The 24,476-nt window shown below is 43.7% G+C and overlaps 1 protein-coding gene across 1 annotated transcript in view; it reads left to right on the forward strand.

Moving 5' to 3' along the window:
- The window catches only part of hcn4 (hyperpolarization activated cyclic nucleotide-gated potassium channel 4), a 541,182-nt gene that overhangs the window by 40,896 nt on the left and 475,810 nt on the right, over nt 1-24,476 (forward strand). The window contains exon 2 of the mRNA XM_060853670.1: nt 13,858-14,281. Within this exon, the coding sequence (XP_060709653.1) occupies nt 13,858-14,281 (424 nt within the window). The remainder of the gene's footprint in view (nt 1-13,857; nt 14,282-24,476) is intronic.

The raw sequence follows: 24,476 nt of genomic DNA on the forward strand, positions 1-24,476 counted from the left end.
GTGGGAGCAAAGAGCTTTTCTCAGTATGTGGTCTCATGCTATTATATGATTGTAAGTGAAATTTTATTTATAAATGTTATATGAGCATTGTCGATGAGCTTTCTGTTTTTAAAACAAATGAAATAAACATTTGCCTAAACATAGCAGGAGGTCACAAAGTGTTTCAGAAGCAATGACTTACTTTGACATTTACTAACCAGTGGTCTGGCTGTTATAATAGCAACTATTCACACAGTAAACTAGCACACAGCAATGTGATGAATGGTCAGTAAATCTGTATATGGATGTTTTCAGTTGAGGGCAGGCTGTGATGTTAAGGTATCAGCGTGGCTCTTTGCTGTCCCTTTAATTAATGGCCAGAATCTTTAACATTGACCTGAACGAAAGTGAGACATTGCTTTTGTTGTATGCTTTATCCTGAGCACAGTACCTCTAACAATGCAGCAATCCTTCAATGTGATAAAGGCAGCACCCTTGCTATTCACCTTCTTTCACATAGGAGGTTAGGAGTAACATTCCCACCTGTTACATACTTCTAATGTCTAATTTGACTCAGGGAAACGTAGAGATGACACTGGTATCTAAGCATATCAGGGACTTTATTTACAGAATTTTAGACAATGTCTATGCCATCCTTCCTGCTCAGCTTCTAATACATTCTGTGGTGTCTGTTGCATGTCCTCTGGTACATTGCTTAACCAATCAATCACAGATAGTATCTGTTACTTACCAGTCTCACGCATCAAACACAGAACAATCATACCATTCAATACTCCACCAGCCCAAGATCTAATGTGAAATGTAGCCTGACATTTCAATACTTTCTTAAACGCTGGGGATGCTGTATTGCTGAAAACGCAGTCTTGTCGATAAAATGTTAAACCGAGATTTCACCCCCTCCCCCACCATTCAAACTGACATAAGAGTCTGATTCACTATTTTTTTTTATTTTCACCGACCTGAAACCCTGAGACTTCCTAACTAACAGCACAATGAGAGTAACTTCAGCAAGTGGACTACAAGCGATTCAAGATGAAGGGCCACCATCATCTTTTCAAGGGTAACTAGGGCACTAAATGCCCACCTCCTCAAAATGAAGCATGCAAAGAATGCAGTTATCTAATGAATGGACCAACTCCCCCCCCAGCTATTTGATCACTTTGTCCAAATGCTTCCAGTTGTTGAAGTCTTGCCTGCTGCATTTGGCTCAGTATCAATAACAACTCCACTTCAGAAGTAATTAAGTCACCGTGAGGTATTTTGGAGTCCTGTGAGCTTATAGTAAAGGCACTGTATGAATGCAAGTTCTTCCTTTCAAGAAAGAGACAGCACAGTTGGCTTTCATCTGTCATTTTGACACCTTTGGAGTTGCATGGTTCTGCTCAGAGCTCCTTTTCATCTACATTATAAGCACCATGGAACTGGCAATGCAGCTCAGTTGAATTGGCATAATGGCAATATTATAGATCTCAATAGATGATTATAAATTGTTCTGGATTGGTGTTAAATAAACAGCAGAGGGTGGTTGTACTTGCAATAGTAACCCACCAAGTGGTGTTATCATCTATTTGTTTCAATCACAAGTTGGATTATTTGTGTAGACAACAAGTAGAAAGCCATCTGTTCTTCTTCTGCCACACGCTGCTGAAGTGTTGGAAAAAGAAAGCAAACATATTAATCATCTAAGATGTTAGCGGGTAAGCAGCATCCCATTTGAAGCATTAAAGCATGGTGCCATATAGTATTATTACATTTGCCAGAAGGTGACTTCTGATCTCAAGCTATCTTCCAGGCTGTCTTGTCTAGGTGTCCAGAACGGGAAATATCTTGTAGATCAACAGCAACAGGGAAGGGAGTTTGGAAGCTCTCGTATCTTGCACAGAATCTGGCAAAATGGAAGCGTTATTGTCAGGAAAAATATGGTCAGGTCGCAGAGGTTCTGATGGATCACTAGCTCCCTCATATCCTCCATCATTTTGGTAATTTTCCACCACAACTGACAGACATACAGCCTGTTAACTTACATTCTGTTGCATGTCCCTCTGCTACATTAGTGCCAGGAATTAGACGTTGTTATTAAACATTGTTCAAACAATTAAGCCTAACTGACATGAAGCATCCAGAATATTATTACATTTGGCACTGAGTAGTGCTCAGTCTAAAACTATTGCGCTAAAATAAACAAAGATGCTGGAAATCCGAAATAAAATAGAAACTTAGCTGGTCTAGCAGAATCTGTGGAGAAGGAAACAGTGTTAAAAGTTTTGAGTCTGGTAAGACGTATCTTTGGAACCTGTGACATTGAGGAGAAAGTGAGGTATGCAGATGCTGGAGATCAGAGCTGAAAATGTGTTGTTGGAAAAGCGCAGCAGGTCAGGCAGCATCCAAGGAGCAGGAGAATCGACATTTCGGGCATGGGCCCTTCCCGTCAATTCTCCTGCTCCTTGGATGCTGCCTGACCTGCTGCGCTTTTCCAGCAACACATTTTCAGCTCAAACTGTGACATTGGCAAGGTAAGTATTTGCAGCCCATCATGGATTGCCCAGGAGCTGAGTGGCTTCCTAGGCCATTTCAGAGTTAATAATATTGCTGTAGGCCTGGAGTCACATCTAGGCCAGACCAAGCAAGGACAACAGATTTTCTTTCCTATAGGACTCATTCCATCACTGAGCATCACATTTCCCTTGGGAATGATACTAACAGTGAATGTGATGGGGTGAAGGTAGACCCATGTCAATCTGGCCAGCTGCTAGGCTCAGCGTTCTCCCCTTTGTTTCCTCACCAAACTTTAGGACAAAACAGATGTAAGCCCCCAGTGCTTAGAGGGTTACTCCCAAACCATTAGCCCTGCCTTGCCTATGTAACAGGCAACTATCAACCTAAGCATGGTGTTAGAGATCACAGAGGGAGCCCGAGTGGCTGTGACAACATGAACCTTCAGATGCCTGGGCGGCACGGTGGCACAGTGGTTAGCACTGCTGCCTCACAGCGCCTGTAGACCCGGGTTCAATTCCCGACTCAGGCGACTGACTGTGTGGAGTTTGCATGTTCTCCCCGTGTCTGCGTGGGTTTCCTCCGGGTGGTCTGGTTTCCTCCCACAATCCAAAGATGTGCGGGTCAGGTGAATTGGCCAAGCTAAATTGCCTCTAGTGTTAGGTAAGGGGTAAATGTAGGGGTATGGGTGGGTTGCGCTTCGGCGGGTCGGTGTGGACTTGTTGGGCCGAAGGGCCTGTTTCCACACTGTAAGTCTAGTCTAGCCTGTTGTAGCCCAGAGCTATGGATTGTGTTGGCACAGGCTCCAATTTCTCCTCAGCACATGGCTGATAGGAATCGCTCTCACCCATGCCATCTGCTATTGGCATGTGTTGGAAGGATTTGCAAGTTGTCACTCAACCAGTTTGGTTACTTTAGCCATCAATTGGGACTCAACCGCCGAGTGTCTGGCCAAGAGACAAGGAAACCATTCATTGTGTTACAAGATTTTCTCATCCTAATTACACAACACTAGAAATTTTCAGCACACATTCAGAGCATTGTCTATGTGCTTCACATTTGTGAGAGAATCTTGAAATGAGTAAAAAGTGAGGTCTGCAGATGCTGGAGATCAGAGCTGAAAATGTGTTGCTGGTTAAAGCACAGCAGGTCAGGCAGCATCCAAGGAACAGGAGATTCAGCGTTTCGGGCCAGAGCCCTTCATCAGGAAAGGGCTGATGAAAGGCTCTGGCCCGATACGTCGAATTTCCTGTTCCTTTGATGCTGCCTGACCTGCTGTGCTTTAACCAGCAACACATTTTCAATCTTGAAATGAGACCCACTCTGCCATGTTTTCATCCAATATACCAAAATCTTCTTAGGCGCTAAATATTTATCTAATTTTCAGCTAAGTTGTCTCTCCCTCATCTAACCCTTCTGGCAAAGATGTCCACACTCTCACAAACCTTCTGTATGAAGAGTTAGCGCCACACTCTGTTTTTCGACGCAGGGACACTATTGCAGTGTGACTTACTCCCCTTAAAAGCCCATCACTAAATTACTGACTGAGCTGATTAAACAAATAACAAAGTTCAAGCATTGCATACCAAAGGTAGTGTCACAACAATACAAAAAAAACCAATAGTGCGTGGGATAAACAAGGGAGGGGACCAAATTAAATTTGTGTGGGAGGAGGTGATGATACACTCCAGAGCCTGTGGTAACATCAACCCTCTCTAAAGGCCTCAAAGATGCTGGTGGACACTGCATGCTCCTTCTGCAGGGACACTGGCACATGAACGTAGCCACAGAAGGGAGGTAGATTGTCATGAATTTTGATCCTATCCAATCTCCTCACAGTGGGGCGGCACGGTGGCTCAGTGGTTAGCAATGCTGCCTCACAGCACCAGGGACCCGGGTTCAATTCCCACCTCAGGCAACTCTTTGTGTGGAGTTTGCACGTTCTCCCCGTATCTGTGTGGGTTACCTCTGGGTGCCCCAGTTTCCTCCCACAGTCCAAAAATGTGCAGGTTAGGTGAATTAGCCTAGAGTGTAAGGTGCATTAGTCATGGGGTAAATGTAGGGGAATGGGTCAGGGTGGGTTGCTCTTCAGAGGGTGAGTATGGACTTGTTGGGCCAAAGGGCCTGCTTCCACACTGTAGGGAATCTAATCTAATCTCATTTAAAGAAAAAGTCCCACCACCAAAACACCCAGATGACTATTCATCAAACAAACCATTGCAATTGTGAAATGCCCACCTCCAAATAAACATACACTGCCTACCAGTGGAAGTGTAACCTTCCCACTTTTTCCGAAACAAAGGAGGTTTTTGATGAACCAGCTCAAACATTCTATAACACACCTTTGGGGCATAGAGTCATCGAGTCATAGAGATGTACAGCATGGAAGCAGACCCTTTGGCCCAACCCGTCCATGCTGACCAGATATCCCAACCCAATCTAGTCCCACTGCCAGCACCTCGCCCAAATCCCTTCAAACCCTTCCTATTCATATACCCATCCAAATGCCTTTTAAATGTTGCAATTGTACCAGCCTCCACCACTTCCTCTGGCAGCTCATTCCATACAAGCACCATCCTCTGCATGAAAAGGTTGCCCTTTAGCTCTCTGGACTCCCCCAACCCCAGGGAAATGACTTTGTCTATTTACCCTATCCATGCCCCTCATAATTTTGTAAACCTCTATAAGGTCACCCCTCAGCCTCTGACGCTCCAGGGAAAACAGCCCCAGCCTGTTCAGCCTCTCCCTGTAACTCAGATCGTCAAACCCTGGCAACATCCTTGTAAATCTTTTCTGATCCCTTTCAGGTTTCACAACATCTTTCCGATAGGAAGGAGACCAGAATTGCATGCAATATTCCAACAGTGGGCTAACCAATGTCCTGTACAGCCGCAACATGACCTCCCAACTCCTGTTCTCAATACTCTGACCAATGATAGAAAGCATACCAAACGTCTTCTTCACTATCCTATCTACCTGTGACTCCACTTTCAATGCAGCACTTGGCGCACAGGGGCCGACCAGACCTCCCAGTCATCGCCCATTTCAATTCCCCTTCCCACTCCCTTTCCGACATGACCATCCTTGGCCTCCTCCATTACCACAACAAACCAAACCATAAATTGGAGGTACAACACCTGATCTTCTGCCTGGATGGCCTACAGCCCAGAGGACTCAACATTGAGTTCTCCAATTTCAAATAACCTCCCTTCCCTCCCACTTCTCCCAGCCACGTACCAGATTCATTCCTCCCATCAACCAAACAGATCATACCCTCTACCTGTCTTCCGCTATCCCCATGTCACCATCCTGCGCCCGGCACCCCCTTTATCTGCAGCTCTCCTTACACCCACCCCCAGTCCTGAAGAAGGGTTACACCCGAAACGTTGACTTGTCCACATCCTGGTGCTGCACCCTGGCCTCCTAGCCCAGGAATTGAGGGATTCTATCACTGCATCGAATAGCTTTCTATCCTTCCTTTCCTAAATCCCCAACAAATCACCTTTGTCACTTTAATCAAGGAACAAAATACAAGCACTGTCAACATGGGCAATGGAACTATATCAAAAATAAAGGAAAGGTAGGAAACCAGGGGAGGTTCTAAATCAAAATGGAGTTGGAATCGCCTAAATCTTGATTTCCTTCATGTCAATATCCATTGAGAAATAAATGTTAGTAACAATACCTAAACCAATCAAACATGTATTTAAAAAAACTCATAACACAGCCAACTTTCACAAAGTTGACAATGTCCTTATTATTTTGAATGAAAGCTCTTCCTGATGAAGGGCTTATGCCCAAAACGTTGAATCTCCTGTTCCTTGGATGCTGCCTGACCTGCTGCGCTTTTCCAGCAACACATTTTCAGCTCTGATGCTCCAGCAACTGCAGTCCTCACTTTCTCCTCCTTATTATTTTGAATGCCCACCGTCAAATCAAATCTCCTTTTTTTTTCAAATAACCCACATCAAGTCACTTGTTTCACCTGTTAAATGAACAAGTTAATCTCCTCACTCTTTCTAACTTTTCCATTTTTTAATATTTTCTTCTCTTTTCAATTTTTATATTTTTAAATGTCTCCTCATTTTTTAATATCTCATTTTTAATAACTCCTCATTCTTACTTACAATCTTAAGTTCATCAATCCTTGCCCACAATCACACTGAATAGCCTTTGTCTATTCACCATAGTAAAACCCTTAATCTTTTATAAATCTGAAGTGACGCTGTAGTAGGAACAGCTTGATTATTTCAAAGACCATAGCTTCTGTCCGATTCTAGTGGTGTCAAATGTGCTTGACTGGCAAAATGAAAGAAGGAAAGAATATCTATATAAGAGATAAGTATAATTCATTTTGACTCTCTTTGCCTGCATAGCAATTTTAGACTGATTTTATTATATTACAGTCGCTCACTTGCAATTTTTAAAAAAAATCACTTGTGGAATTATGGGCATCACTGGCTGGACCAACATTTATGGATAACAATATTGTCCAGAAATCAGCAGGTTTGGTGACTCACTCCAATTTAACCACTGGGAGTGATACTGGGTTAAAGATGGTTTCAGACCAAACTTGCATTTAAAACCTTCCTTTATGGCTGCCTATAATTTCTTTAGGATCTTCACTTATTTTTAGTCACTTTTTCAGTCTGAACAGACTGTAAGTTTACTTTGAGGCAATCTGATGAATTAATTGTGAATCTTTCATTGGTGATGAAAGTTGAGACAATGTGTTGTGTTACTGGTTTAACCACCCTGCTAAAGGAAGAGGGTTTCGATGTGTGAAACTGCTGGAATTTGTTAAAATATAAATAGATGTAACAGCCTGTTTACATATAACTCTTGTCAGAATGTGCTATTGCCGAATATCACCACTGTTGTCATGGCTTCTTTTTCAAGCCTTAGTGATTAGGCCTCACTTTTTTTTTCTCTTGGAAAGTTTTAGTGATTTTTCATCTGTCAAAATCCATTTACCTGGTCCCACATCCTCATCTCTTCCTTCTATCGTCACATTTTGAGATGTCTATAGGCGAAGATGCTGTATAAAGACTGTATTCAATTCAATGGAAGCTGTAAGGTGCTATAAGGAAAGGTGAGGCACTGAAATTTAAAATGAGATATTAGCTTCATTTGAACAATGGCGCATCCACCTTCAAATTTTGTGTCTGCCTTGCAGGAAATATATAGGTGAGTGCACAAAGGATGCCTACATCCCTAAAGGATGGCTGATCCTTAAATTTAGAAAGCGATTTAATGAGAAAAATGTTTATATTGTGATTTCCTTTGGAGAAGAGAGAAATTGGACTGTGGAAGGGTGCTGTGGTTTTGCTTTATTCATTCATGGGATGAGGGTGTACCTGGCCAAGCCAACATTTATTGCCCATCCCTAATTGCCCAGAGGGCATTTAAGAATCAATCATGTTGCTGTGGGTCTGGAGTCACACATAGGCAACGCCCGGGTAAGGATGGCAGTTTCCTCTCTAAAAGGCATTAGCAAACCTTCCAGCTCACCAGGCCAACTTACATCTAGACATGAGTAGTTTGATAGTAGTACATTTTAAAAATTGATAGCAAAATTCTGTATACACTTCCTAATCATTGACGGGTAGTAGAAAACACAGCATAGCCATGCCCATTAGTGGCAGACAGAGATCATTATCAATTTTGAGCAATATCCTCATTTGGGCTGAGGAGTGGCAGATGGAGTTCAACCCTGTCAAGTGTGAGGTTGTCCATTTTGGAAGGACAAATAAGAATGCGGAATACAGGGTTAACGGTAGGGTTCTTAGTCAGGTGGAGGAGCAGAGGGATCTTGGGGTCTATGTCCATAGCTCTTTGAAAGTTGCCACAGAGCTTGTAAGACGGCCTATGATGTATTAGCGTTCATTAGCAGAGGGATTGAATTCAAGAGTCGTGAAGTGATGTTGCAGCTGTACAGGACCTTGGTTAGGCCACATTTGGAGCACTGTGTGCAGTTCTGGTCGCCTCACTTTAGGAAAGATATGGAAGCTTTGGAGAGGGTGCAGAGGAGATTTACCAGGATGTTGCCTGGAATGGAGAATAGGTCGTACAAGGATAGGTTGAGAGTCCTCGGCCTTTTCTCGTTGGAACGGCAAAGGATGAGGGGTGACTTGATAGAGATTTATAAGATGATCAGGGGAATAGATAGAGTAGACAGTCAGAGACTTTTTCCCCGGGTACAACAGAGTGTTACAAGGGGACATAAATTTAAGGGGAAGGGTGGAAGGTATAGGGGAGATGTCAGGGGTGGGTTCTTTACCCAGAAGGTGGTGGGGGCATGGAATGCGCTGCCTGTGGGAGTGGCAGAGTCAGAATCATTGGTGACCTTTAAGCGGCAATTGGATAGGTACATGGAGAGGTGCTTAAACTAGGAAAATGTTTGGCACAACATCGTGGGCCGAAGGGCCTGTTCTGTGCTGTATTGTTCTATGAGTGATCCAGATGGGTTTTCCCAACAATCCACAATGGATTCATGGTCATCATTAAACCTTTACTTCCAAATTTTACTGAGTTCAAATTACACCATCTGCCATGGCAGGATTTGAACTCAGGTCCCCAGAACATTACCTGGATCTCCAGATTAACAGTCTAGCAATAATACCACTAAGCCATTGCCTTCCCCATCTGTTCGTACAGATTTGTACAGATGTGAAGAATTGGATCCAGGAATTTTCTAATAACCATTTGTAACTCTACTTGTGTTATTTTGACTGATCTAAAGCACTCAATCTAGTAACAATTGAGGAACAGTTTAGTAGACAGACAGAGAATGCTGGAGAAACTCAGCAGGTCTGGCAGTACCTGTGGAGAGAGAAACAGAATTAAAATTTCAAGTCCATTATGATTCTTTTTCAGAACTGGAATTTTGTGAAAGTTGATTATACGGACAGCTGGGTGGGCTTCCTTTTTACATGTGCTCCAGTCTTCTGGCCTCTGGTAAAGCTGAGGTGATTTGGATTATATCATTTGTGGTGCAGTAGTAGTGTCCCCGCCTCTGTATCAGGAGGCCCAGTTTTCAAGTCCCATCTGTTCCAAAACAGTGTCATAATATCACTGAAAAGGTTGATTCGAAAAGATATAGCTGATTTGCGATGTCATTTGGTAGAAGAGAAATCCTTAGATGTTCCTTTGTTGCTGACCTTGGGACAGTACTGCATTCTAGACATAAACAATCTGATACTGTCTGTAGGATGCAAGGTTTGTAAATATTTCTAATCAACCTGTTGACAGAATCCCTACTGTGTGGAAGCAGACCATTCAGCCCACACAAACCTTCTGAACAGCATCCCATTTAGACCCACGCTGTACCTTATCCTTGTAACACTTCACTCCCCATGGATGACCCACACAGCTTGTAAATTGCTAGATGCCTCAGACATGGCTAATCCACCTAAACTGCACATCTTTGGACCGTGGGAAGAAACCCACACAGATAGGGGGAGAATGTGCAAACTCCACACAGACAGTCGCCCGAGGCTGGAATTGAACCCGGGTCCCTGGCGCCGTCGTGCTAACCACTGAGCCAACTTACCACCTTATCTTCAGTGATGTTGTCACACTTGTCTAGAGCAGGTGAGACTCTGACTCAGGGAAAGGGACACTATCACTTCACCACACAAGCTAGTCAAGCACCATTCACTTGCAAGGATTGTAAATTATATAATCTAGGCAGATCCTAAAAGTGTAAAAGGGCTTATGCTCGAAACGTCGAATTCTCTATTCCTGAGATGTTGCCTGGCCTGCTGTGCTTTGACCAGCAACACATTTGCAGCATCCTAAAAGTGTCTCCACCTCCTGATGCTGCCTGGCTTGCTGTGGTCTTTCAGCCCCCAGTGTCTACTTGGGATTCCTGCACCTGCAGTTTTTTTTGTCCTTAACCAAGTATAGGTTGGTTTAGGACATGAAGTGGAGGTGCTGGAGTCGGATCGGAGTGGACAATGTTAAAAATCACACAACACGAGATTATAGTCTAACAGGATTATATGAAAGTACAAGCTTTCGGACTGCTACCTGATGAAGGTAAACTTTCAAATAAACCTGTTGGACTATAACCTGGTGTTGTGTAATTTTTAACCTGGTTTAGGCCAGATTGATGAAGTTAGCGGCATCCATAAGGGAAGATCTGAAATCTAGTGGAAATACAAGTTTGGCCTTAAAGCAACATTGGTTACATTCTGGGCGCCTCCTAGCAGAGCGCTTTAGGAAGCATCTCCGAGATACCCGCACCAATCAACCACACCGCCCCGTGGCCCAACATTTTAACTCCCCCTCCCACTGTGCCAAGGACATGGAGGTCCTGGGCCTCCTTCACCGCCGCTCCCTCACCACCAGACGCCTGGAGGAAGAACGCCTCATCTTCCACCTCAGAACACTTCAACCCCAGGGCATCAATGTGGACTTCAACAGCTTCCTCATTTCCCCTTCCCCCACCTCATCCTAGTTTCAAACTTCCAGCTCAGCACTGTCCCCATGACCTGTCCGACCTGCCTATCTCCCTTCCCACCTATCCACTCCACCCTCTCCTCCCTGACCCATCACCTTCATCCCCTCCCCCACTCACCCATTGTACTCTATGCTACTCTCTCCCCACCCCCACCCTCCTCTAGCTTATCTCTCCATGCTTCCAGCTCACTGCCTTTATTCCTGATGAAGGGCTTTTGCCCGAAACGTCGATTTCGCTGCACTTTGGATGCTGCCTGAACTGCTGTGCTCTTCCAGCACCACTAATCCAGAATCTGGTATCCAGCATCTGCAGTCATTGTTTTTACCTACATTGGAGTGAGTCAGCAAACCTGTTGATTTCTGGACCATAACATTAGCTATAAATGTTGGCCCAGCCAATGATGCCCATATTCCATGAGAGAATAAAACCAAATTGCAAGTGAGTGACTGGAATATGATAAAATCAGTTTAAAACTGCTGTGCAGGCAAAGACAGTCAAAACCAATTACACTTATCTCTTACATTGATGGTCTTTTTTCCTTCATATTGTTATAGTCAAGCACATTTAACAGAACTAGAATTGGACTCCAGTTATGGTCTCTGCAATAATTGTGTGATTCCCACTAAAGCTTCATTTCAGCTTTATAAATGATTAAGGGCTTTAATAGGGTGAATGGACAAAGGCTATATGAGCTGATAGCAGAAAAGGGTTGATGAACTGAATTTTGTCACTAAGGATGAGGAGACATTTTAAAAAAAAGGAGGAGAGTTTAAAAAGTGGAGAAGTTAAAAAGAGTGAGATTTTAAAAATGGAAACATTAGAAAGGGTGAGGAGATGAGTTCCTTGTCAACAAAGATTTTTTTCAGAAATTCAAATTAATGGTGTACGGCGTATGATGTTTATAGGAAAATCTAGAACGAAGATTTTGCTGCCATATGGAGGTGACTAGCATTAGCACTTTAAGGGATGCAAGGTACATAGTTAATTAGCTTATTGAAAAATGATCATGGCTGCAGATGACAAATGGTGGTGAAGGTACAAATAAAACAAGTTATCATAATTTATAACAACTAATGACTATAATTTAAAAGAAAACTAACTTATAAAATAAGAGAAGGATAGAATAATTTCCATACACAAGTTATTATAATATATTGCAAACTTAAGATATCCTTAACTTAGAGAATAAAAATGAAATGTCCACTGGATATCCATTTGTATTTTATCTTATTGACCAGACCAGACCAGAGCCCCTCAATATATCTTAAGAAGGTAGCCTGGAGTCTAACATTTTCTTATTTTAAAGGTAATTTTGAAGTGCTATGTTCCAGATGCAAGGCAGTTGGTCAAACAACTTGATGTTAAGCAAAACACAATTTATTTAAACACTATAGTTACAATACAACCAAGGAAAGAGGAATTTAGAGTAACTTAACAGACTGGAAACTTAATAGAATAATAGCTACAGTACCTATTACTAACTGTTCCAATATAGTAATATCCCATAGACACACTCCTTGGCAAAAGGCACATTCAGACACAGATTCCAACACATTCCAACTCAGGAGGCAAAAATCATCAAGAGAAAGTATCAGCAAGGAGACATTCTAACTCTTTTGAGACTCCAATGGCTTCTGCTTAAAACTAAACTTAAAAGCTAAAAAGAAGCTAGGAAGCCTGGTCTATGAGACCTGGTCTCACCCAGGCTGCTTTCATTGTTCCAACCTAAAAAAAAGAAATTGTTCACTTTATCAGAGACAGTTTGGTGTTTCTGCCTTATATCCTCTTTAAAAGAAAGGGCATAACAACCTCTTAAAGTGATAGCATGACCACTGTATTAAACTCCATAGATCATGCAATAGCCAGGTTGACTTCAGTAAATCCTCAATCATTAGGCGCACTTTGGAGGGAAAGGCGTAAAAGTGTATTGCTATTTGTATGTTAACTGAGGCGGTGAGCAATAACGGGACATTCTTGTGCACTCCTATATGTAAGAGCAAATTGAATTTGTAGTTGTTGGGTTGGAGGTACATGATTCGATTCTGTATCTCATGTCAGGTTAATGGTCCAACAATCAACTCCTCATCAGGGATTGTTTAACTCTTTGGGCTGGTTTAGTTAAAACAGTAAAACACATTATAAGTTGTGAAGCAGATATTACAGCAAACCATTTCTGTATTTGCAGCTTGCAGGCAGAGTTGTAATCATGTTTACACTTTTCATAAGAATTCCTTCACTGCAAGGTGGAGATAAAACTCTCCGGGTAAAAAGTGAGGTCTGCAGATGCTGGAGATCACAGCTGAAAATGTGTTGCTGGTTAAAGCACAGCAGGTTAGGCAGCGTCCAAGGAACAGGAAATTCGACGTTTCGGGCATAAGCCCTTCATCAGGAATGAGGAGAGGGTGTCAGGTAGGCTAAGATAAAAGGTAGGGAGGAGGGACTTGGGGGAGGGGCGATGGAGATGTGATAGGTGGAAGGAGGTCAAGGTGAGGGTGATAGGCCGGAGTGGGGTGGGGACGGAGAGGTTAGGAAGAAGATTGCAGGTTAGGAGGGCGGTGCTGAGTTGAGGGAACCGACTGAGACAAGGTGGGGGGAGGGGAAATGAGGAAACTGGAGAAATCTGAGTTCTTTGGTTACTTTACAAGCAGTTAGTTACGCACGACATCAAGTGTATGTGAAGTTTGGTTCCAGTTCTATTCTGGGGGTCCCTGTCTATCAGGATTATAATAACTTTGTTAATAGCATTTTCTGAGGTACAAGTGTAAAACAAAATTAGTATGAAGCATAAATGCTGGTACGTCCTAGTTGGATTGAAACGTTTGTCTCTGTGCTATTCCATGCAATGTTCACTTTTCGAGAAGTAAAGATTGCGAATAAAACAGCAATATTTCTCCTTACAGGTTCTACTGGGACCTGACGATGCTGCTTCTCATGGTGGGAAACCTGATCATCATTCCTGTCGGGATCACGTTCTTCAAGGATGAAAACACCACTCCCTGGATAGTCTTCAACGTCGTGTCAGACACCTTCTTCCTTGTCGATCTAGTGCTGAATTTCAGAACTGGGATTGTGGTGGAGGACAACACAGAGATTATTTTGGATCCACAGCGGATCAAAATGAAATACTTAAAAAGCTGGTTTGTGGTAGACTTCATATCCTCCATTCCAGTGGACTATATTTTTCTAATAGTTGAAACGAGGATTGATTCAGAAGTTTACAAGACTGCAAGGGCGCTGCGGATTGTAAGATTTACCAAAATCCTCAGTCTTCTTCGGTTGCTGCGGTTATCCCGACTCATTCGTTACATCCATCAATGGGAAGAGGTAAGTCTCCACTTTATTTAACTCCAATGATTTCTTTAAGTGGAGGAGTCTAGCCATTTTTGTAATCTTAACAACAGAACGTGCCTGAAAATGTTACTGAATCAGTGAATTAGTTTGGATTGTGAAAGATGTACTGGGGTTTGTCTTCATGATCAAGGCTAAAGGTGACAGGAAATTTAGGTCACAGAGCTTCCCAGATGGAATTTCATGATCCCTGCCCTATCTTTGCATGAAGTTTATTGGTGAGGTTATGATTCCCACGCAATTGTTCCTGTACCCATCATGTTTAAGGTCTCTTTTCAACCACGGTGAGGATAGTGATGGTAGGCCTTGGAAAGGTTAGAAAAGGCCTTGATGTGTAGCCCACTTGACCTAACACCAGGAGAAAGTGAGGACTGCAGCTGCTGGAGATCAGAGTTAAAGTGTGTGGCGCTGGAAAAGCACAGCCGGTCAGGCAGCATCCGTGGAGCAGGAGAGGTGATGTTTCGAGCATAAGCTCTTCATCAGGAATCATTCCTGACGAAGGGCTTATGCTTGAAATGTTGAGTCTCCTGCTCTTCAGATGCTGCCTGACTGGTTGACCTAACACCACACAGGACAATGGCCAGTTGGTGACCTGTACTTCATATATAAAGACCCCAGCTGTTGGCATGTGGTCCTGATCTCGTGTTGAGGTCTCCAGGGTTGTAACCCCACCAGAACCAGCTCTGAACCATTACTATAGCATCTCCTTTGGGCTTAGAGGCAGCTGAAGCAAAACAGACTTGCCTTTACATAGCAACTTTTCAGGCCCTAAAGGTGTCCCCAAAGCACATTGCAGCTGCTGAAGTATTTTTGACACGGAGTCACTGTTGCAATGGAGGATATTGTTATTGCACAGTAGGATCTCACAAACACCAAATGCAGAATGATCAGATAATCTGTATTCAAGTTGTTGTTTGAGGGATATTGGGGATAATTCCTTGGCGCTTTTTCCAACAGCATCCTTCACATTCATATGGATGTTTTACAATGCAGTAGGGGATCTCTCTTTAATATCATCCAAAACGACAGGAAGTTTGACCACGCAGCAGTGTGTCAGTCAGCCTAGAATTTGTGTGCTTGTTCCTGGACCTGAGAGTGCTCCCTTTCTGCCACATCTCTGGAGGACAGAACATTGCAAAGAAATCCAGATATACTTTGTAATAATTTTCAAATGCAGAACTAGGGCAGGGTTAGCAAGTGATGTAAAAGTCTGCTCACTGTAATTTGCCTCAAAGCCACGTAGTGACAGGCGTGGAATATTTTCCTGGGTTTAAGGTACTCTTGTTTATTTAGGTGAAATAAACTGGATGTCCTTAAAGGAAATTCTGAGTGCAGCATTATTTTTAGCATGTTGGCTAATGTGTTTGTGAACTGTTTTAACGAAGCCATTAATCCAATAAGACAGTTTTATTTGGTTTTAATTGTGCATATAAGATTAATTAGTGCACTGATCTTTAAGGGTAAAGGTAGAATAGTGAGTCACACAGTATGAAAAGAAAGAAATGAAGCCTTGTATTTATATTGCACCTTTCATCACCCCTCATCTTCCCAAAGCACTTTATGGCAAACGGAGTACTTTTGATGTGTAGACACTGTTATAATGTAGGAAGCACACAGGGATTTAACCAGATTCTCCCCATCTTAAAAGCTGATTGTTTGAAATGCTGAGCAAGGTGAGACGGGATAACTCCAAAGTTATTGTTCAGGATCACTTTGCATGAGGCATCCTTTTTCTTCCTTAGTCCGTCGGGATTGAGGGCAACTTGCTTCCTCTCCCACGCAATAGGTTCTGATGAAGGGCTCCGACCTGAAATGTCGATTTTCCTGCTCCTCAGATGCTTCCTGACCTGCTGTGCTTTTCCAGCAACACGCTCTCGACTCTGATCTCCAGCATCTGCAGAACTCGCTGTCTTTCTAAGTTCTGAGATGAACCAAAGGGGATTAGTTTAATTGTGAAAACTGGGCAGCATGGCCAGGTTGGGCCAAAGGGCCTGTTCCCATGCTGTAGGCCTCTCTGACTCTGCAGTTGACATATCCACTGTGCCATCAGCATCCTCAGAACAGCTGATGCCTAAAAGGTTGGCTGGATGAGGCAGGTCAAGGTCTGTGCATTCCCTCTGATGGACTCTGAATGTTTCCATTTTCTGTTTGGAGTCTTCCCAGATGTACTTTCTCTAGTTTTTCAACAACCACAAAACTGGGTATCCCTGAGTTGGACCGCTTCCAGAATGCTTTGAGGACCATTTCTAACATGCTTAGGCTCTGCTCCTGGGATCCTCCAGCTGAGTGACTGAGCTCTAAGTAGAAGAATTGCTTCCAGGAGGTTTGGCAATGGGCATACGATTAATATGCCTCTCCCAAGGTTGACATAAGCAAATTTCAATTACATCAGCCCTTTAACATAACAAAATCACTCAAGATGTTCTACAGTAGCGTTCTTCATTCCTGAAGGAGGGCTTATGCCCGAAACGTCGAATCTCCTGTTCCTAGGATGCTGCCTGACCTGCTGCGCTTTTCCAGCAACACATTTTCAGCTCACAGTAGTGTTACCAAACAAAACCTGAATAGTAACAGAGGTGAACAATGGCTTGGTCAAAATGTTAGGTTTTAATGATCACTTGAAAAGAGTCGAGAGAGGTAAGTGATGTAAATGTTTGGATCAAAATCCCGTAATTCCCTCTCTAAAGGCATTGGGGGTTAACCCACATCAGGTGGACTGCAGCAGTTAAAGAAGGCAGCTCATCACCACCTTCTCAAGGGGCAACTAGGGACAGGCAATAAATGCTGACCCAGCCAGTGACCCCCCCATCCCTGACAGTTTGTTGTACCTAATGAGGCAATGCTTATGTTCATTCCCTGAACATGAAAAAGAATTTGAAAGTTTGAGAGAAGATTTGTAGCTTGGGTGCTCGTTGTTGTGGTTCTGTTCGCCGAGCTGGGAGTTTTTGTTGCAGACGTTTCGTCCCCTGGCTAGGTGACATCCTCAGTGCTGGGGAGCCTCCTGTGAAGCGCTTCTGTGATGTTTCCTCCGGCATTTATAGTGGTTTGTCTCTGCCGCTTCTGACAGCAACTGACAACCGGAAGCGGCAGAGACAAACCACTATAAATTCCGGAGGAAACATCACAGAAGCTCTTCACAGGAGGCTGCCAAGCACTGAGGATGTCACCTAGCCAGGGGACGAAACATTTGCAACAAAAACTCCCAGCTCGGCGAACAGAACCACAACAATGAAAAAGAACGGTGGGCTTGGATATTGAGGCCAACTGGAAGGGCTGAAGGGAATTCCAACACTTGGTAGCTGAAGGCCAAGCCGGATGGAGGGATGAAAATCAGGGACACACAAGAAGTGTCTATTAGAGTAGTGTAGTGATCTAAAGGCTGAAGAAGATTGCAGAGCAAGAGGGATCAATGAGTCAATATTTTCCAATTAATTTCCAATTTCCCAATGCACTGGAGATGCCTAATTGTGGAAAAAAAACCCAAAGAAATTAGAAACCAAAACAGAAATTTCTGGAATAGCTCAGCAGGTCTGGCAGCATCTGTGGAGTGACATTTGATTAATGTTTTGGGTCCAATGACCCTTCTTCAGAACTGACGGTCGCTAGGAAAAGGTTTTTTTACTGCAGACGAAAGGGTGGAGGGAGGGGGTGAGGAATAAACAATAGGCGAAGATAGAGCCCAAAGAGAGAGAAGAACAGTTGGACAGACAAAGGAGTGGATGACAATCAGACAAGGAGAATGAATCGCTACTAATGAGGCCTATTAACGGCTAACATTGGGTAATGTGTAATCACAGACCATGTGGTAATAAGGCAGAGGTGGGTGCTGCAGATGCTGGAGAGTACAGTCAAGATTAGAGTGGTGCTGGAAAAGCACAGCAAGTTAGGCAGCATCCGAGGAGCAGGAAAATCGACGTTTTGGGCAAAAAACCCTCATCAGGGGTAATAATACTCATAACGTGATAATAAGGTCTGGCGTGTGTGTAAGGACATGGGAGAAGGTTCCTCAAGCCCTAACTTTGTTGAATGTTGATATTGAGTCCAGAGGATTGTAGCGTCCCCAAGTTGAAAATGAGACATTGTTCTTTCAGCTTGCTCTGAGCTTCGCTGGAGCACTGCAGCAAGCCTGAGACAGAGATGTTGGCCACGGGACAGGGTGGGGTGTCGAAGTGGCAGGCAATGGGAAGCTCATGGCCTAATCATGACTGAGCAAGAATCTCTCCTTCTGCCTGCCATCGGCATTCATTGGAAGGTTTTGTAGGTTGTTTGTCCTCATCACGAGCACATCTGCCTTGGTTGTCGATCCCTGAGCTGGGCTCAAACTCAACGTTTCTGATTCAAAAGCAGCTGAGGCAACCCACTGGGCCACTTTGCAGGGAGGTATTGGCCCCTATTTACTTGCTGAAAATGTGTTGCTGGTTAAAGCACAGCAGGTCAGGCAGCATCCAAGGAACAGGAAATTCGACGTTTCGGGCCGGAGCCCTTCATCAGGAATGAGGAGAGGGTGCCAGGCAGGCTAAGATAAAAGGTAGGGAGGAGGGACTTAGGGGAGGGGCGATGGAGATGTGATAGGTGGAAGGAGGTCAAGGTGAGGGTGATAGGCCGGAGTGGGGTGGGGGCGGAGAGGTCAGGAAGAAGATTGCAGGTTAGGAGGGCGGTGCTGAGTTGAGACCCTGTGGTAATAAGGCAGAGGTGGGTACTGCAGATGCTGGAGAGTACAGTCAAGATTAGAGTGGTGCCCATCTTGAGCACAGCCTTCCTTTTGTAAACACTCCGAATCCAGCACAACGTTACAAAGCATTTTTCCTTCTGTTTTGGCTTCACTCCAGAAAAAAATTAGGTCAGTCCGAGATACCGAACAAGTAATGAAATTTCAGCCCAACAGCTGTTGGTGTTTCTTTTAAAAATATACTTTCAATGGCCTTCCCCATTAGCATCAGCACATGAAACACATGCAAATACACAAATGGAAAAAAATTCGCAGGGCTTTGAAATCCATGTCACATCAAAGTGTTTGAAGCGCTGAATTCTAAAGAACGATGTGAAAATAATATTGCACACAATCAATACATTCGGAGAGATGTGGGAGGGCCAAAAACACAGCATATAACGTGGCTAAGATAATAAAAAGAATGTCACAGGGTCTGCACTTGACCTCAGGATTAGGAGATTTCCACAATTGGGTTTCACCTCCAGAATGTCATTAGCCACTTTAAGAAAGTTGAAAACAATTGCCTAAATGATTACCTGGCATCACTTTGCAGTGACCGTGAGAAAAATTAAGTCCTTCCGAGATGTTGCCTCGTGATGGGGGAATATGTCTTCACTTACCTCTGTGATCTAAACTGCTCTCTGGCAAACTAGGAAATCTGCATTACACTTTTCAACGACTCCATCAGTAAATTCAATCTTCCCTCCACTGCAGCCCCATTGCGCAGAAATTCTCCATCTGCAAACAAAAAATAAAAATCCTGCTGATTCTGGAAATCAGAAACAAAAACAGAAATGACTGGGAAAACTCGGTAGGTCTGGCAGCATCCGTAGAGAGAAAGCAGAGTTTTGGGTGTAACGACTCTTCTTCAGAACTGCAGTTGTCCAGGACATTGCAATTGATGTCTCCCAACTTTTTTTTATTCACTCATGGGACATGGACATCACAGCATTTATTGCCCTTGAGAAGGTGGTGGTGAGCTACCTTCTTGAACCACTGGAGTCCATTTAGTGTGGGTAGACCCTCAATACCGTTAGGGGTGGAATTCCAGGATTTTGACTGAATAGTACTAAAGGAATGCAGACATATTCGCAAGTCAGAATGTTGAGGGTTTGAATGGGAACTTGAAGTGTTCTGTGTAAGGTGGCAACAAAGGTGCAGTGAGGACAATTCAGTGGAACTACATTGGGTTGAAGTCTTTGTCTTTGACAAGTTTAAGCAGGTTGTCCCTGTACTCAAAGAATGAGAGGTGATCTTTTTGGAACATTGAGAATGTTTGACAGGGTAAATGCTGAGAGGGTGTTGTCCGTCACTGGAGATCTAGTTACCAGAACAGTTGCAGATAAAGAGAACTCATGCTTAGAACCAAGATGAGGAAGAATTATTTTCTCTCCTGGTCATGAGTATTTTGAATTCTTTATCCCGGTGAGTTGAGGGTTATAGGGGACAGGCAGGAATGTAGATTGAAGCTACAATAGATCAGTCACAAGAAAGCCCAAAGAACTGCAAGCACTGAAAAATCAGAAATTGCTGGAAAAGCTCAACAGGTCAGGCAGCATCTGCGGAGAGAGAAAGCAGAGTTAAGGTTTCGGGTCCAGTCTTCAGAACTCAGTCCTGATCTTACTGATTGGTGGAGCAGGCTTGAGGAGCCAAATGGCCTACTCTCTTGCTCCTATTTCATATGGTCTTATGCAAGTACAATTCTCCGTACAGAATAAACCATGGCAGTGCATGTGTGAAAGAATGGAGTAGTGCTGACAGAGCCAATGTTTGCACCAGCTGTAGAATTCCCCCAGCTTCAACAGACTTCCAACATTGGCAAGATACATTCGAATAAGGGAGGTGTTTCAGCCCATTTAACTTTCACCATCTGGCATAGCAAGTGGCACATCCTGTAGCTGCTCTGTGAATGATTTGATTACCATGTCCTCACCAATACATCCTGGTAACAGCTTCATCCTGCTGCTAGCTTCATACAGTCATAGAGATGTATAGTATGGAAACAGATCCTTTGGTCCAACCTGTCCTTGCTGACCAGATATCCCAACCCAATCTAGTCGCACCTGCCAGCACCCGGCCCATATCCCTCCAAACCCTTCCTATTCATATACCCATCCAGATGCCTCTTAAATGTTGCAATTGTACCAGCCTCCACCACTTCCTCTGGCAGCTCATTTCATACACGCATCACCCTCTGTGTGAAAAAAATTGCCCCGTAGCTCTCTTTTACAGCTTTCCCCTCTCACCCTAAACCTATGCCCTCTATTTCTGAACTCCCCCACCCCAGGGAAAAGACGTTGTCTATTTATCCTATCCTTCCCCCCACAATTTTGTAAACCTCTAAAACGTCCCCCCGACAGCCTAAGGAATATACCCTGGTGTTGGAGCAGACTTCTTTTTCCTATGTTCCTACCTCATCAAACACACACCTTTCTCAACACTGAACCCTGCTTTTAGACCATGGGAGAAATTTAACTGCATAGAAAATGAATGTGTTTGGGTTCAGCGGGAGAGGTTAATATGCTAAAACTCCCAGCATTCCACCCTCCTCCAACTTGTCGGCTTTATTGAGAGGCATGACAAAGGTCGCCTAACTCAGTCCACAAGCCTTGGTTGATCTTTTGAGCTCTTTTTTAATGAGGCTACATGTTTTTTTTAAAATGACCCACTTTGAATTTGACTCTGAATGGGTTGATTTCTGGATTCGGGAAATCCTGACAATGATTAAAAAGTTTAAAAAGGACGACAGATGCTGGAAATCATAAACAAAGACAGAAATTGTTGGAATGGCTTAGCAGCACCTGCAGAGAGAAATCAGAGTTCATATTTTCGGGTCCGGTGACCCTTCCTTAGAACTTGTGACAATGACAATGATTGTTGGGCTCAGGGAGCAAGTGCCTTTCTGCTTCTCTGCTGGAGCTAACCATTGTCAAAACCGTTCATGAGGTTCTTCACGTCGGTTCTCGGGGAGGGAGTAGTGGGACAGGGTAGGGGTCGGGGGAATGGGAAGTGATGGGACAGAATGGGCAGGAGGTGGTGAGATGTTGGTGGGGCGGGGGGTGGGAAGGGTAAGCGGGATGGGGCATGCAGGGGGAGGGGTAGAACTTTGGGATGGGGTGGTTTGGAGGGGAGTCATGGGACAGGGTGCGAGCAGGGGGAAGTGATGGGACAAGGTGGGTTGGGTGGGTGGAGGGGTCGGTGGTGAGATGTTGGTGGGGTGGGGAGGTGGGAGGAACCTGCACATGGGTGATAAGTGCGTGAGGGTCATTGGGCGCCTATGTTGGGACAAAGATATCTTTGAGCAGCAGTACCTGTGACTGAGCAGTGATTTCCCTGTGTGGGGAGGGGTGGTAAAGCTGACTTAAATGTAAAATGTCCCATTTCCTTCTGGCTGAGGGGTCGTAGTCCACGAGACCCCATCCCTGCAATCAAAGAAGAAAAGCTTTAAATGTTGCAACTTGTTATAACTCATACGGATAACCTCGAGAGTGTGTATCCAAAAAGGAGCAGAACACAAAAGGGGTGTCAGGACATTACTCAACTTCTTTCAGAGAAGAGAGGCCTTTAAAAATTGACAGAGGGAAAACAAGACATGCAGTTGCCTTTTACTGAGATAGGTAGTGCTATCTTCTGGAACAGCAAGCTATAAACGTTAGATTCAAGCAGCAATATAGCAGATGCTATATTTAGTGATAAATCCAGATGCTGATATTATTGTGCTAACCTAGAGTTTGTAAGAATAAGCCTGTGAGTGAATTGCTTTCTGGTTGTTAAGATCTAAGCCAGATTAACGTCAGTTTTGTTTATGCATTCATTTTGAGGAAATAAATATTTAGAGAGAGATTATTTTTTTATTAGTTTTTTTTAAAAGAAAATGAGATTGTTCTTATGAAAAGCAAAAAGATTTGAAGGAGATTTAACTGGGGTTCTCTGAATGATTGAGGTATTAGGACAGCTCTTCCCAGAACAGTTTCCCGCTGTAATTCCAAATCAAGCCTTGAAAATTGAATTGAGTCGAATTGATTGTCACGTGAAAAGCTTTGTCTTGTGAGCAATGCCGGCAGATCACAGAGTTAAGTAGCGTAGGTAAGTAAGTCATAGGTAAACAGCGGCAAAAACAAAAACACAGGTACAGGCGAATGTTCGGAGTTTGTGAGTCCATTCAGTATTCTGCTACTGGAAACAAAAAAAACGCTGGAGATCACAGAGGGTCAGGTGGCATCCATGGAGAGAGAGAGCATTTGGAGTCTAGGTGGCTGTCCCTCAGAGTTTGACAATCATTAAACCTCTTCAGAAAGGACTGAGAGTAGAGCCAGGGGGCTGCTGGGAGAGCTGCAGCCTGTTAGAGTAAATCTTTGGTTTCAAAAAAAAAGCCCTTTGCCCTTTCCAGTCCTTACTAGAAAATACAGGAAAATGGTGAGATTTTGTCGTTGGTGTAGAGAATGGAAGCGATGAGTGAATTCAACACTGCCGTTATTCTGAAGAGTATGCCATGGAACAATAGCTGTTGCCATGGTACAAAAACAAATTCAAATTCAGCCAAATGGGCGGCACGGTGGCACAGTGGTTAGCACTGCTGCCTCACAGCGGGTTCAATTCCCGACTCAGGTGACTGACTGTGTGGAGTTTGCACGTTCTCCCCGTGTCTGCGTGGGTTTCCTCCGGGTGCTCCGGTTTCCTCCCACAGTCCAAAGATATGCAGGTTATGTGAATTGGCCAGGATAAATTGCCCGTAGTGTTAGGTAAGGGGTAAATGTAGGGTAATGGGTGGGTTGCGCTTCGGCGGGTCGGTGTGGACTTGTTGGACCGAAGGGCCTGTTTCCACACTGTAAGTAATCTAATCTAATACACTGTTGTAATTGAGCTTTCAACAACAAAAAGAAAGACCTGCATTTATGCAGCACCTATCATGATGAAAGGATATTCCAAAACCATTTGAACAGCCAATGAAATCATTTTCGAAGTGTAGTTACAGCTGTCATGTTGGAAACACGGCAATTTGTACACAGCAAGGTTCCACAATGTGATAATGACCAGGCCATCTGTTTTTATGATGTTAATTGAGGATAATATTGGCCAGGACAACAGGGATAACTTTGCTACTTTTCTTCAAATTAATGCAGCGGGATCCTTTACTTCCTGAAATGATTGAATAAGACATCATTTAAATGAGAAAGACAGCACCCCCAGTAGAGCAGCACTCCCTCAGTGTCCCCTTTGATCTTGTCCTGAAGTGGGACTTAAACCCAGAACCTTCTGTGCCAGAGGTGAAAGTAGTGATACTTAATATCCAACATTTTTGATCTCTGGCTGGAGCTAGAACTGTCTGAAAAGGTGGCATCTGATCATGCTTACCGGCATTGTCTCGCTTTCACTACAGGAAGTGAGGGGCTTGGGAATGGTATCTGTCCACATGCAGTAAATAATTTACTGGGTGAAAAAGGATTGTCAACAACGGAA

This window comes from Hemiscyllium ocellatum, chromosome 42 (assembly GCF_020745735.1).
Source record: "Hemiscyllium ocellatum isolate sHemOce1 chromosome 42, sHemOce1.pat.X.cur, whole genome shotgun sequence".
In the NCBI taxonomy this organism is placed as follows: domain Eukaryota; kingdom Metazoa; phylum Chordata; class Chondrichthyes; order Orectolobiformes; family Hemiscylliidae; genus Hemiscyllium; species Hemiscyllium ocellatum.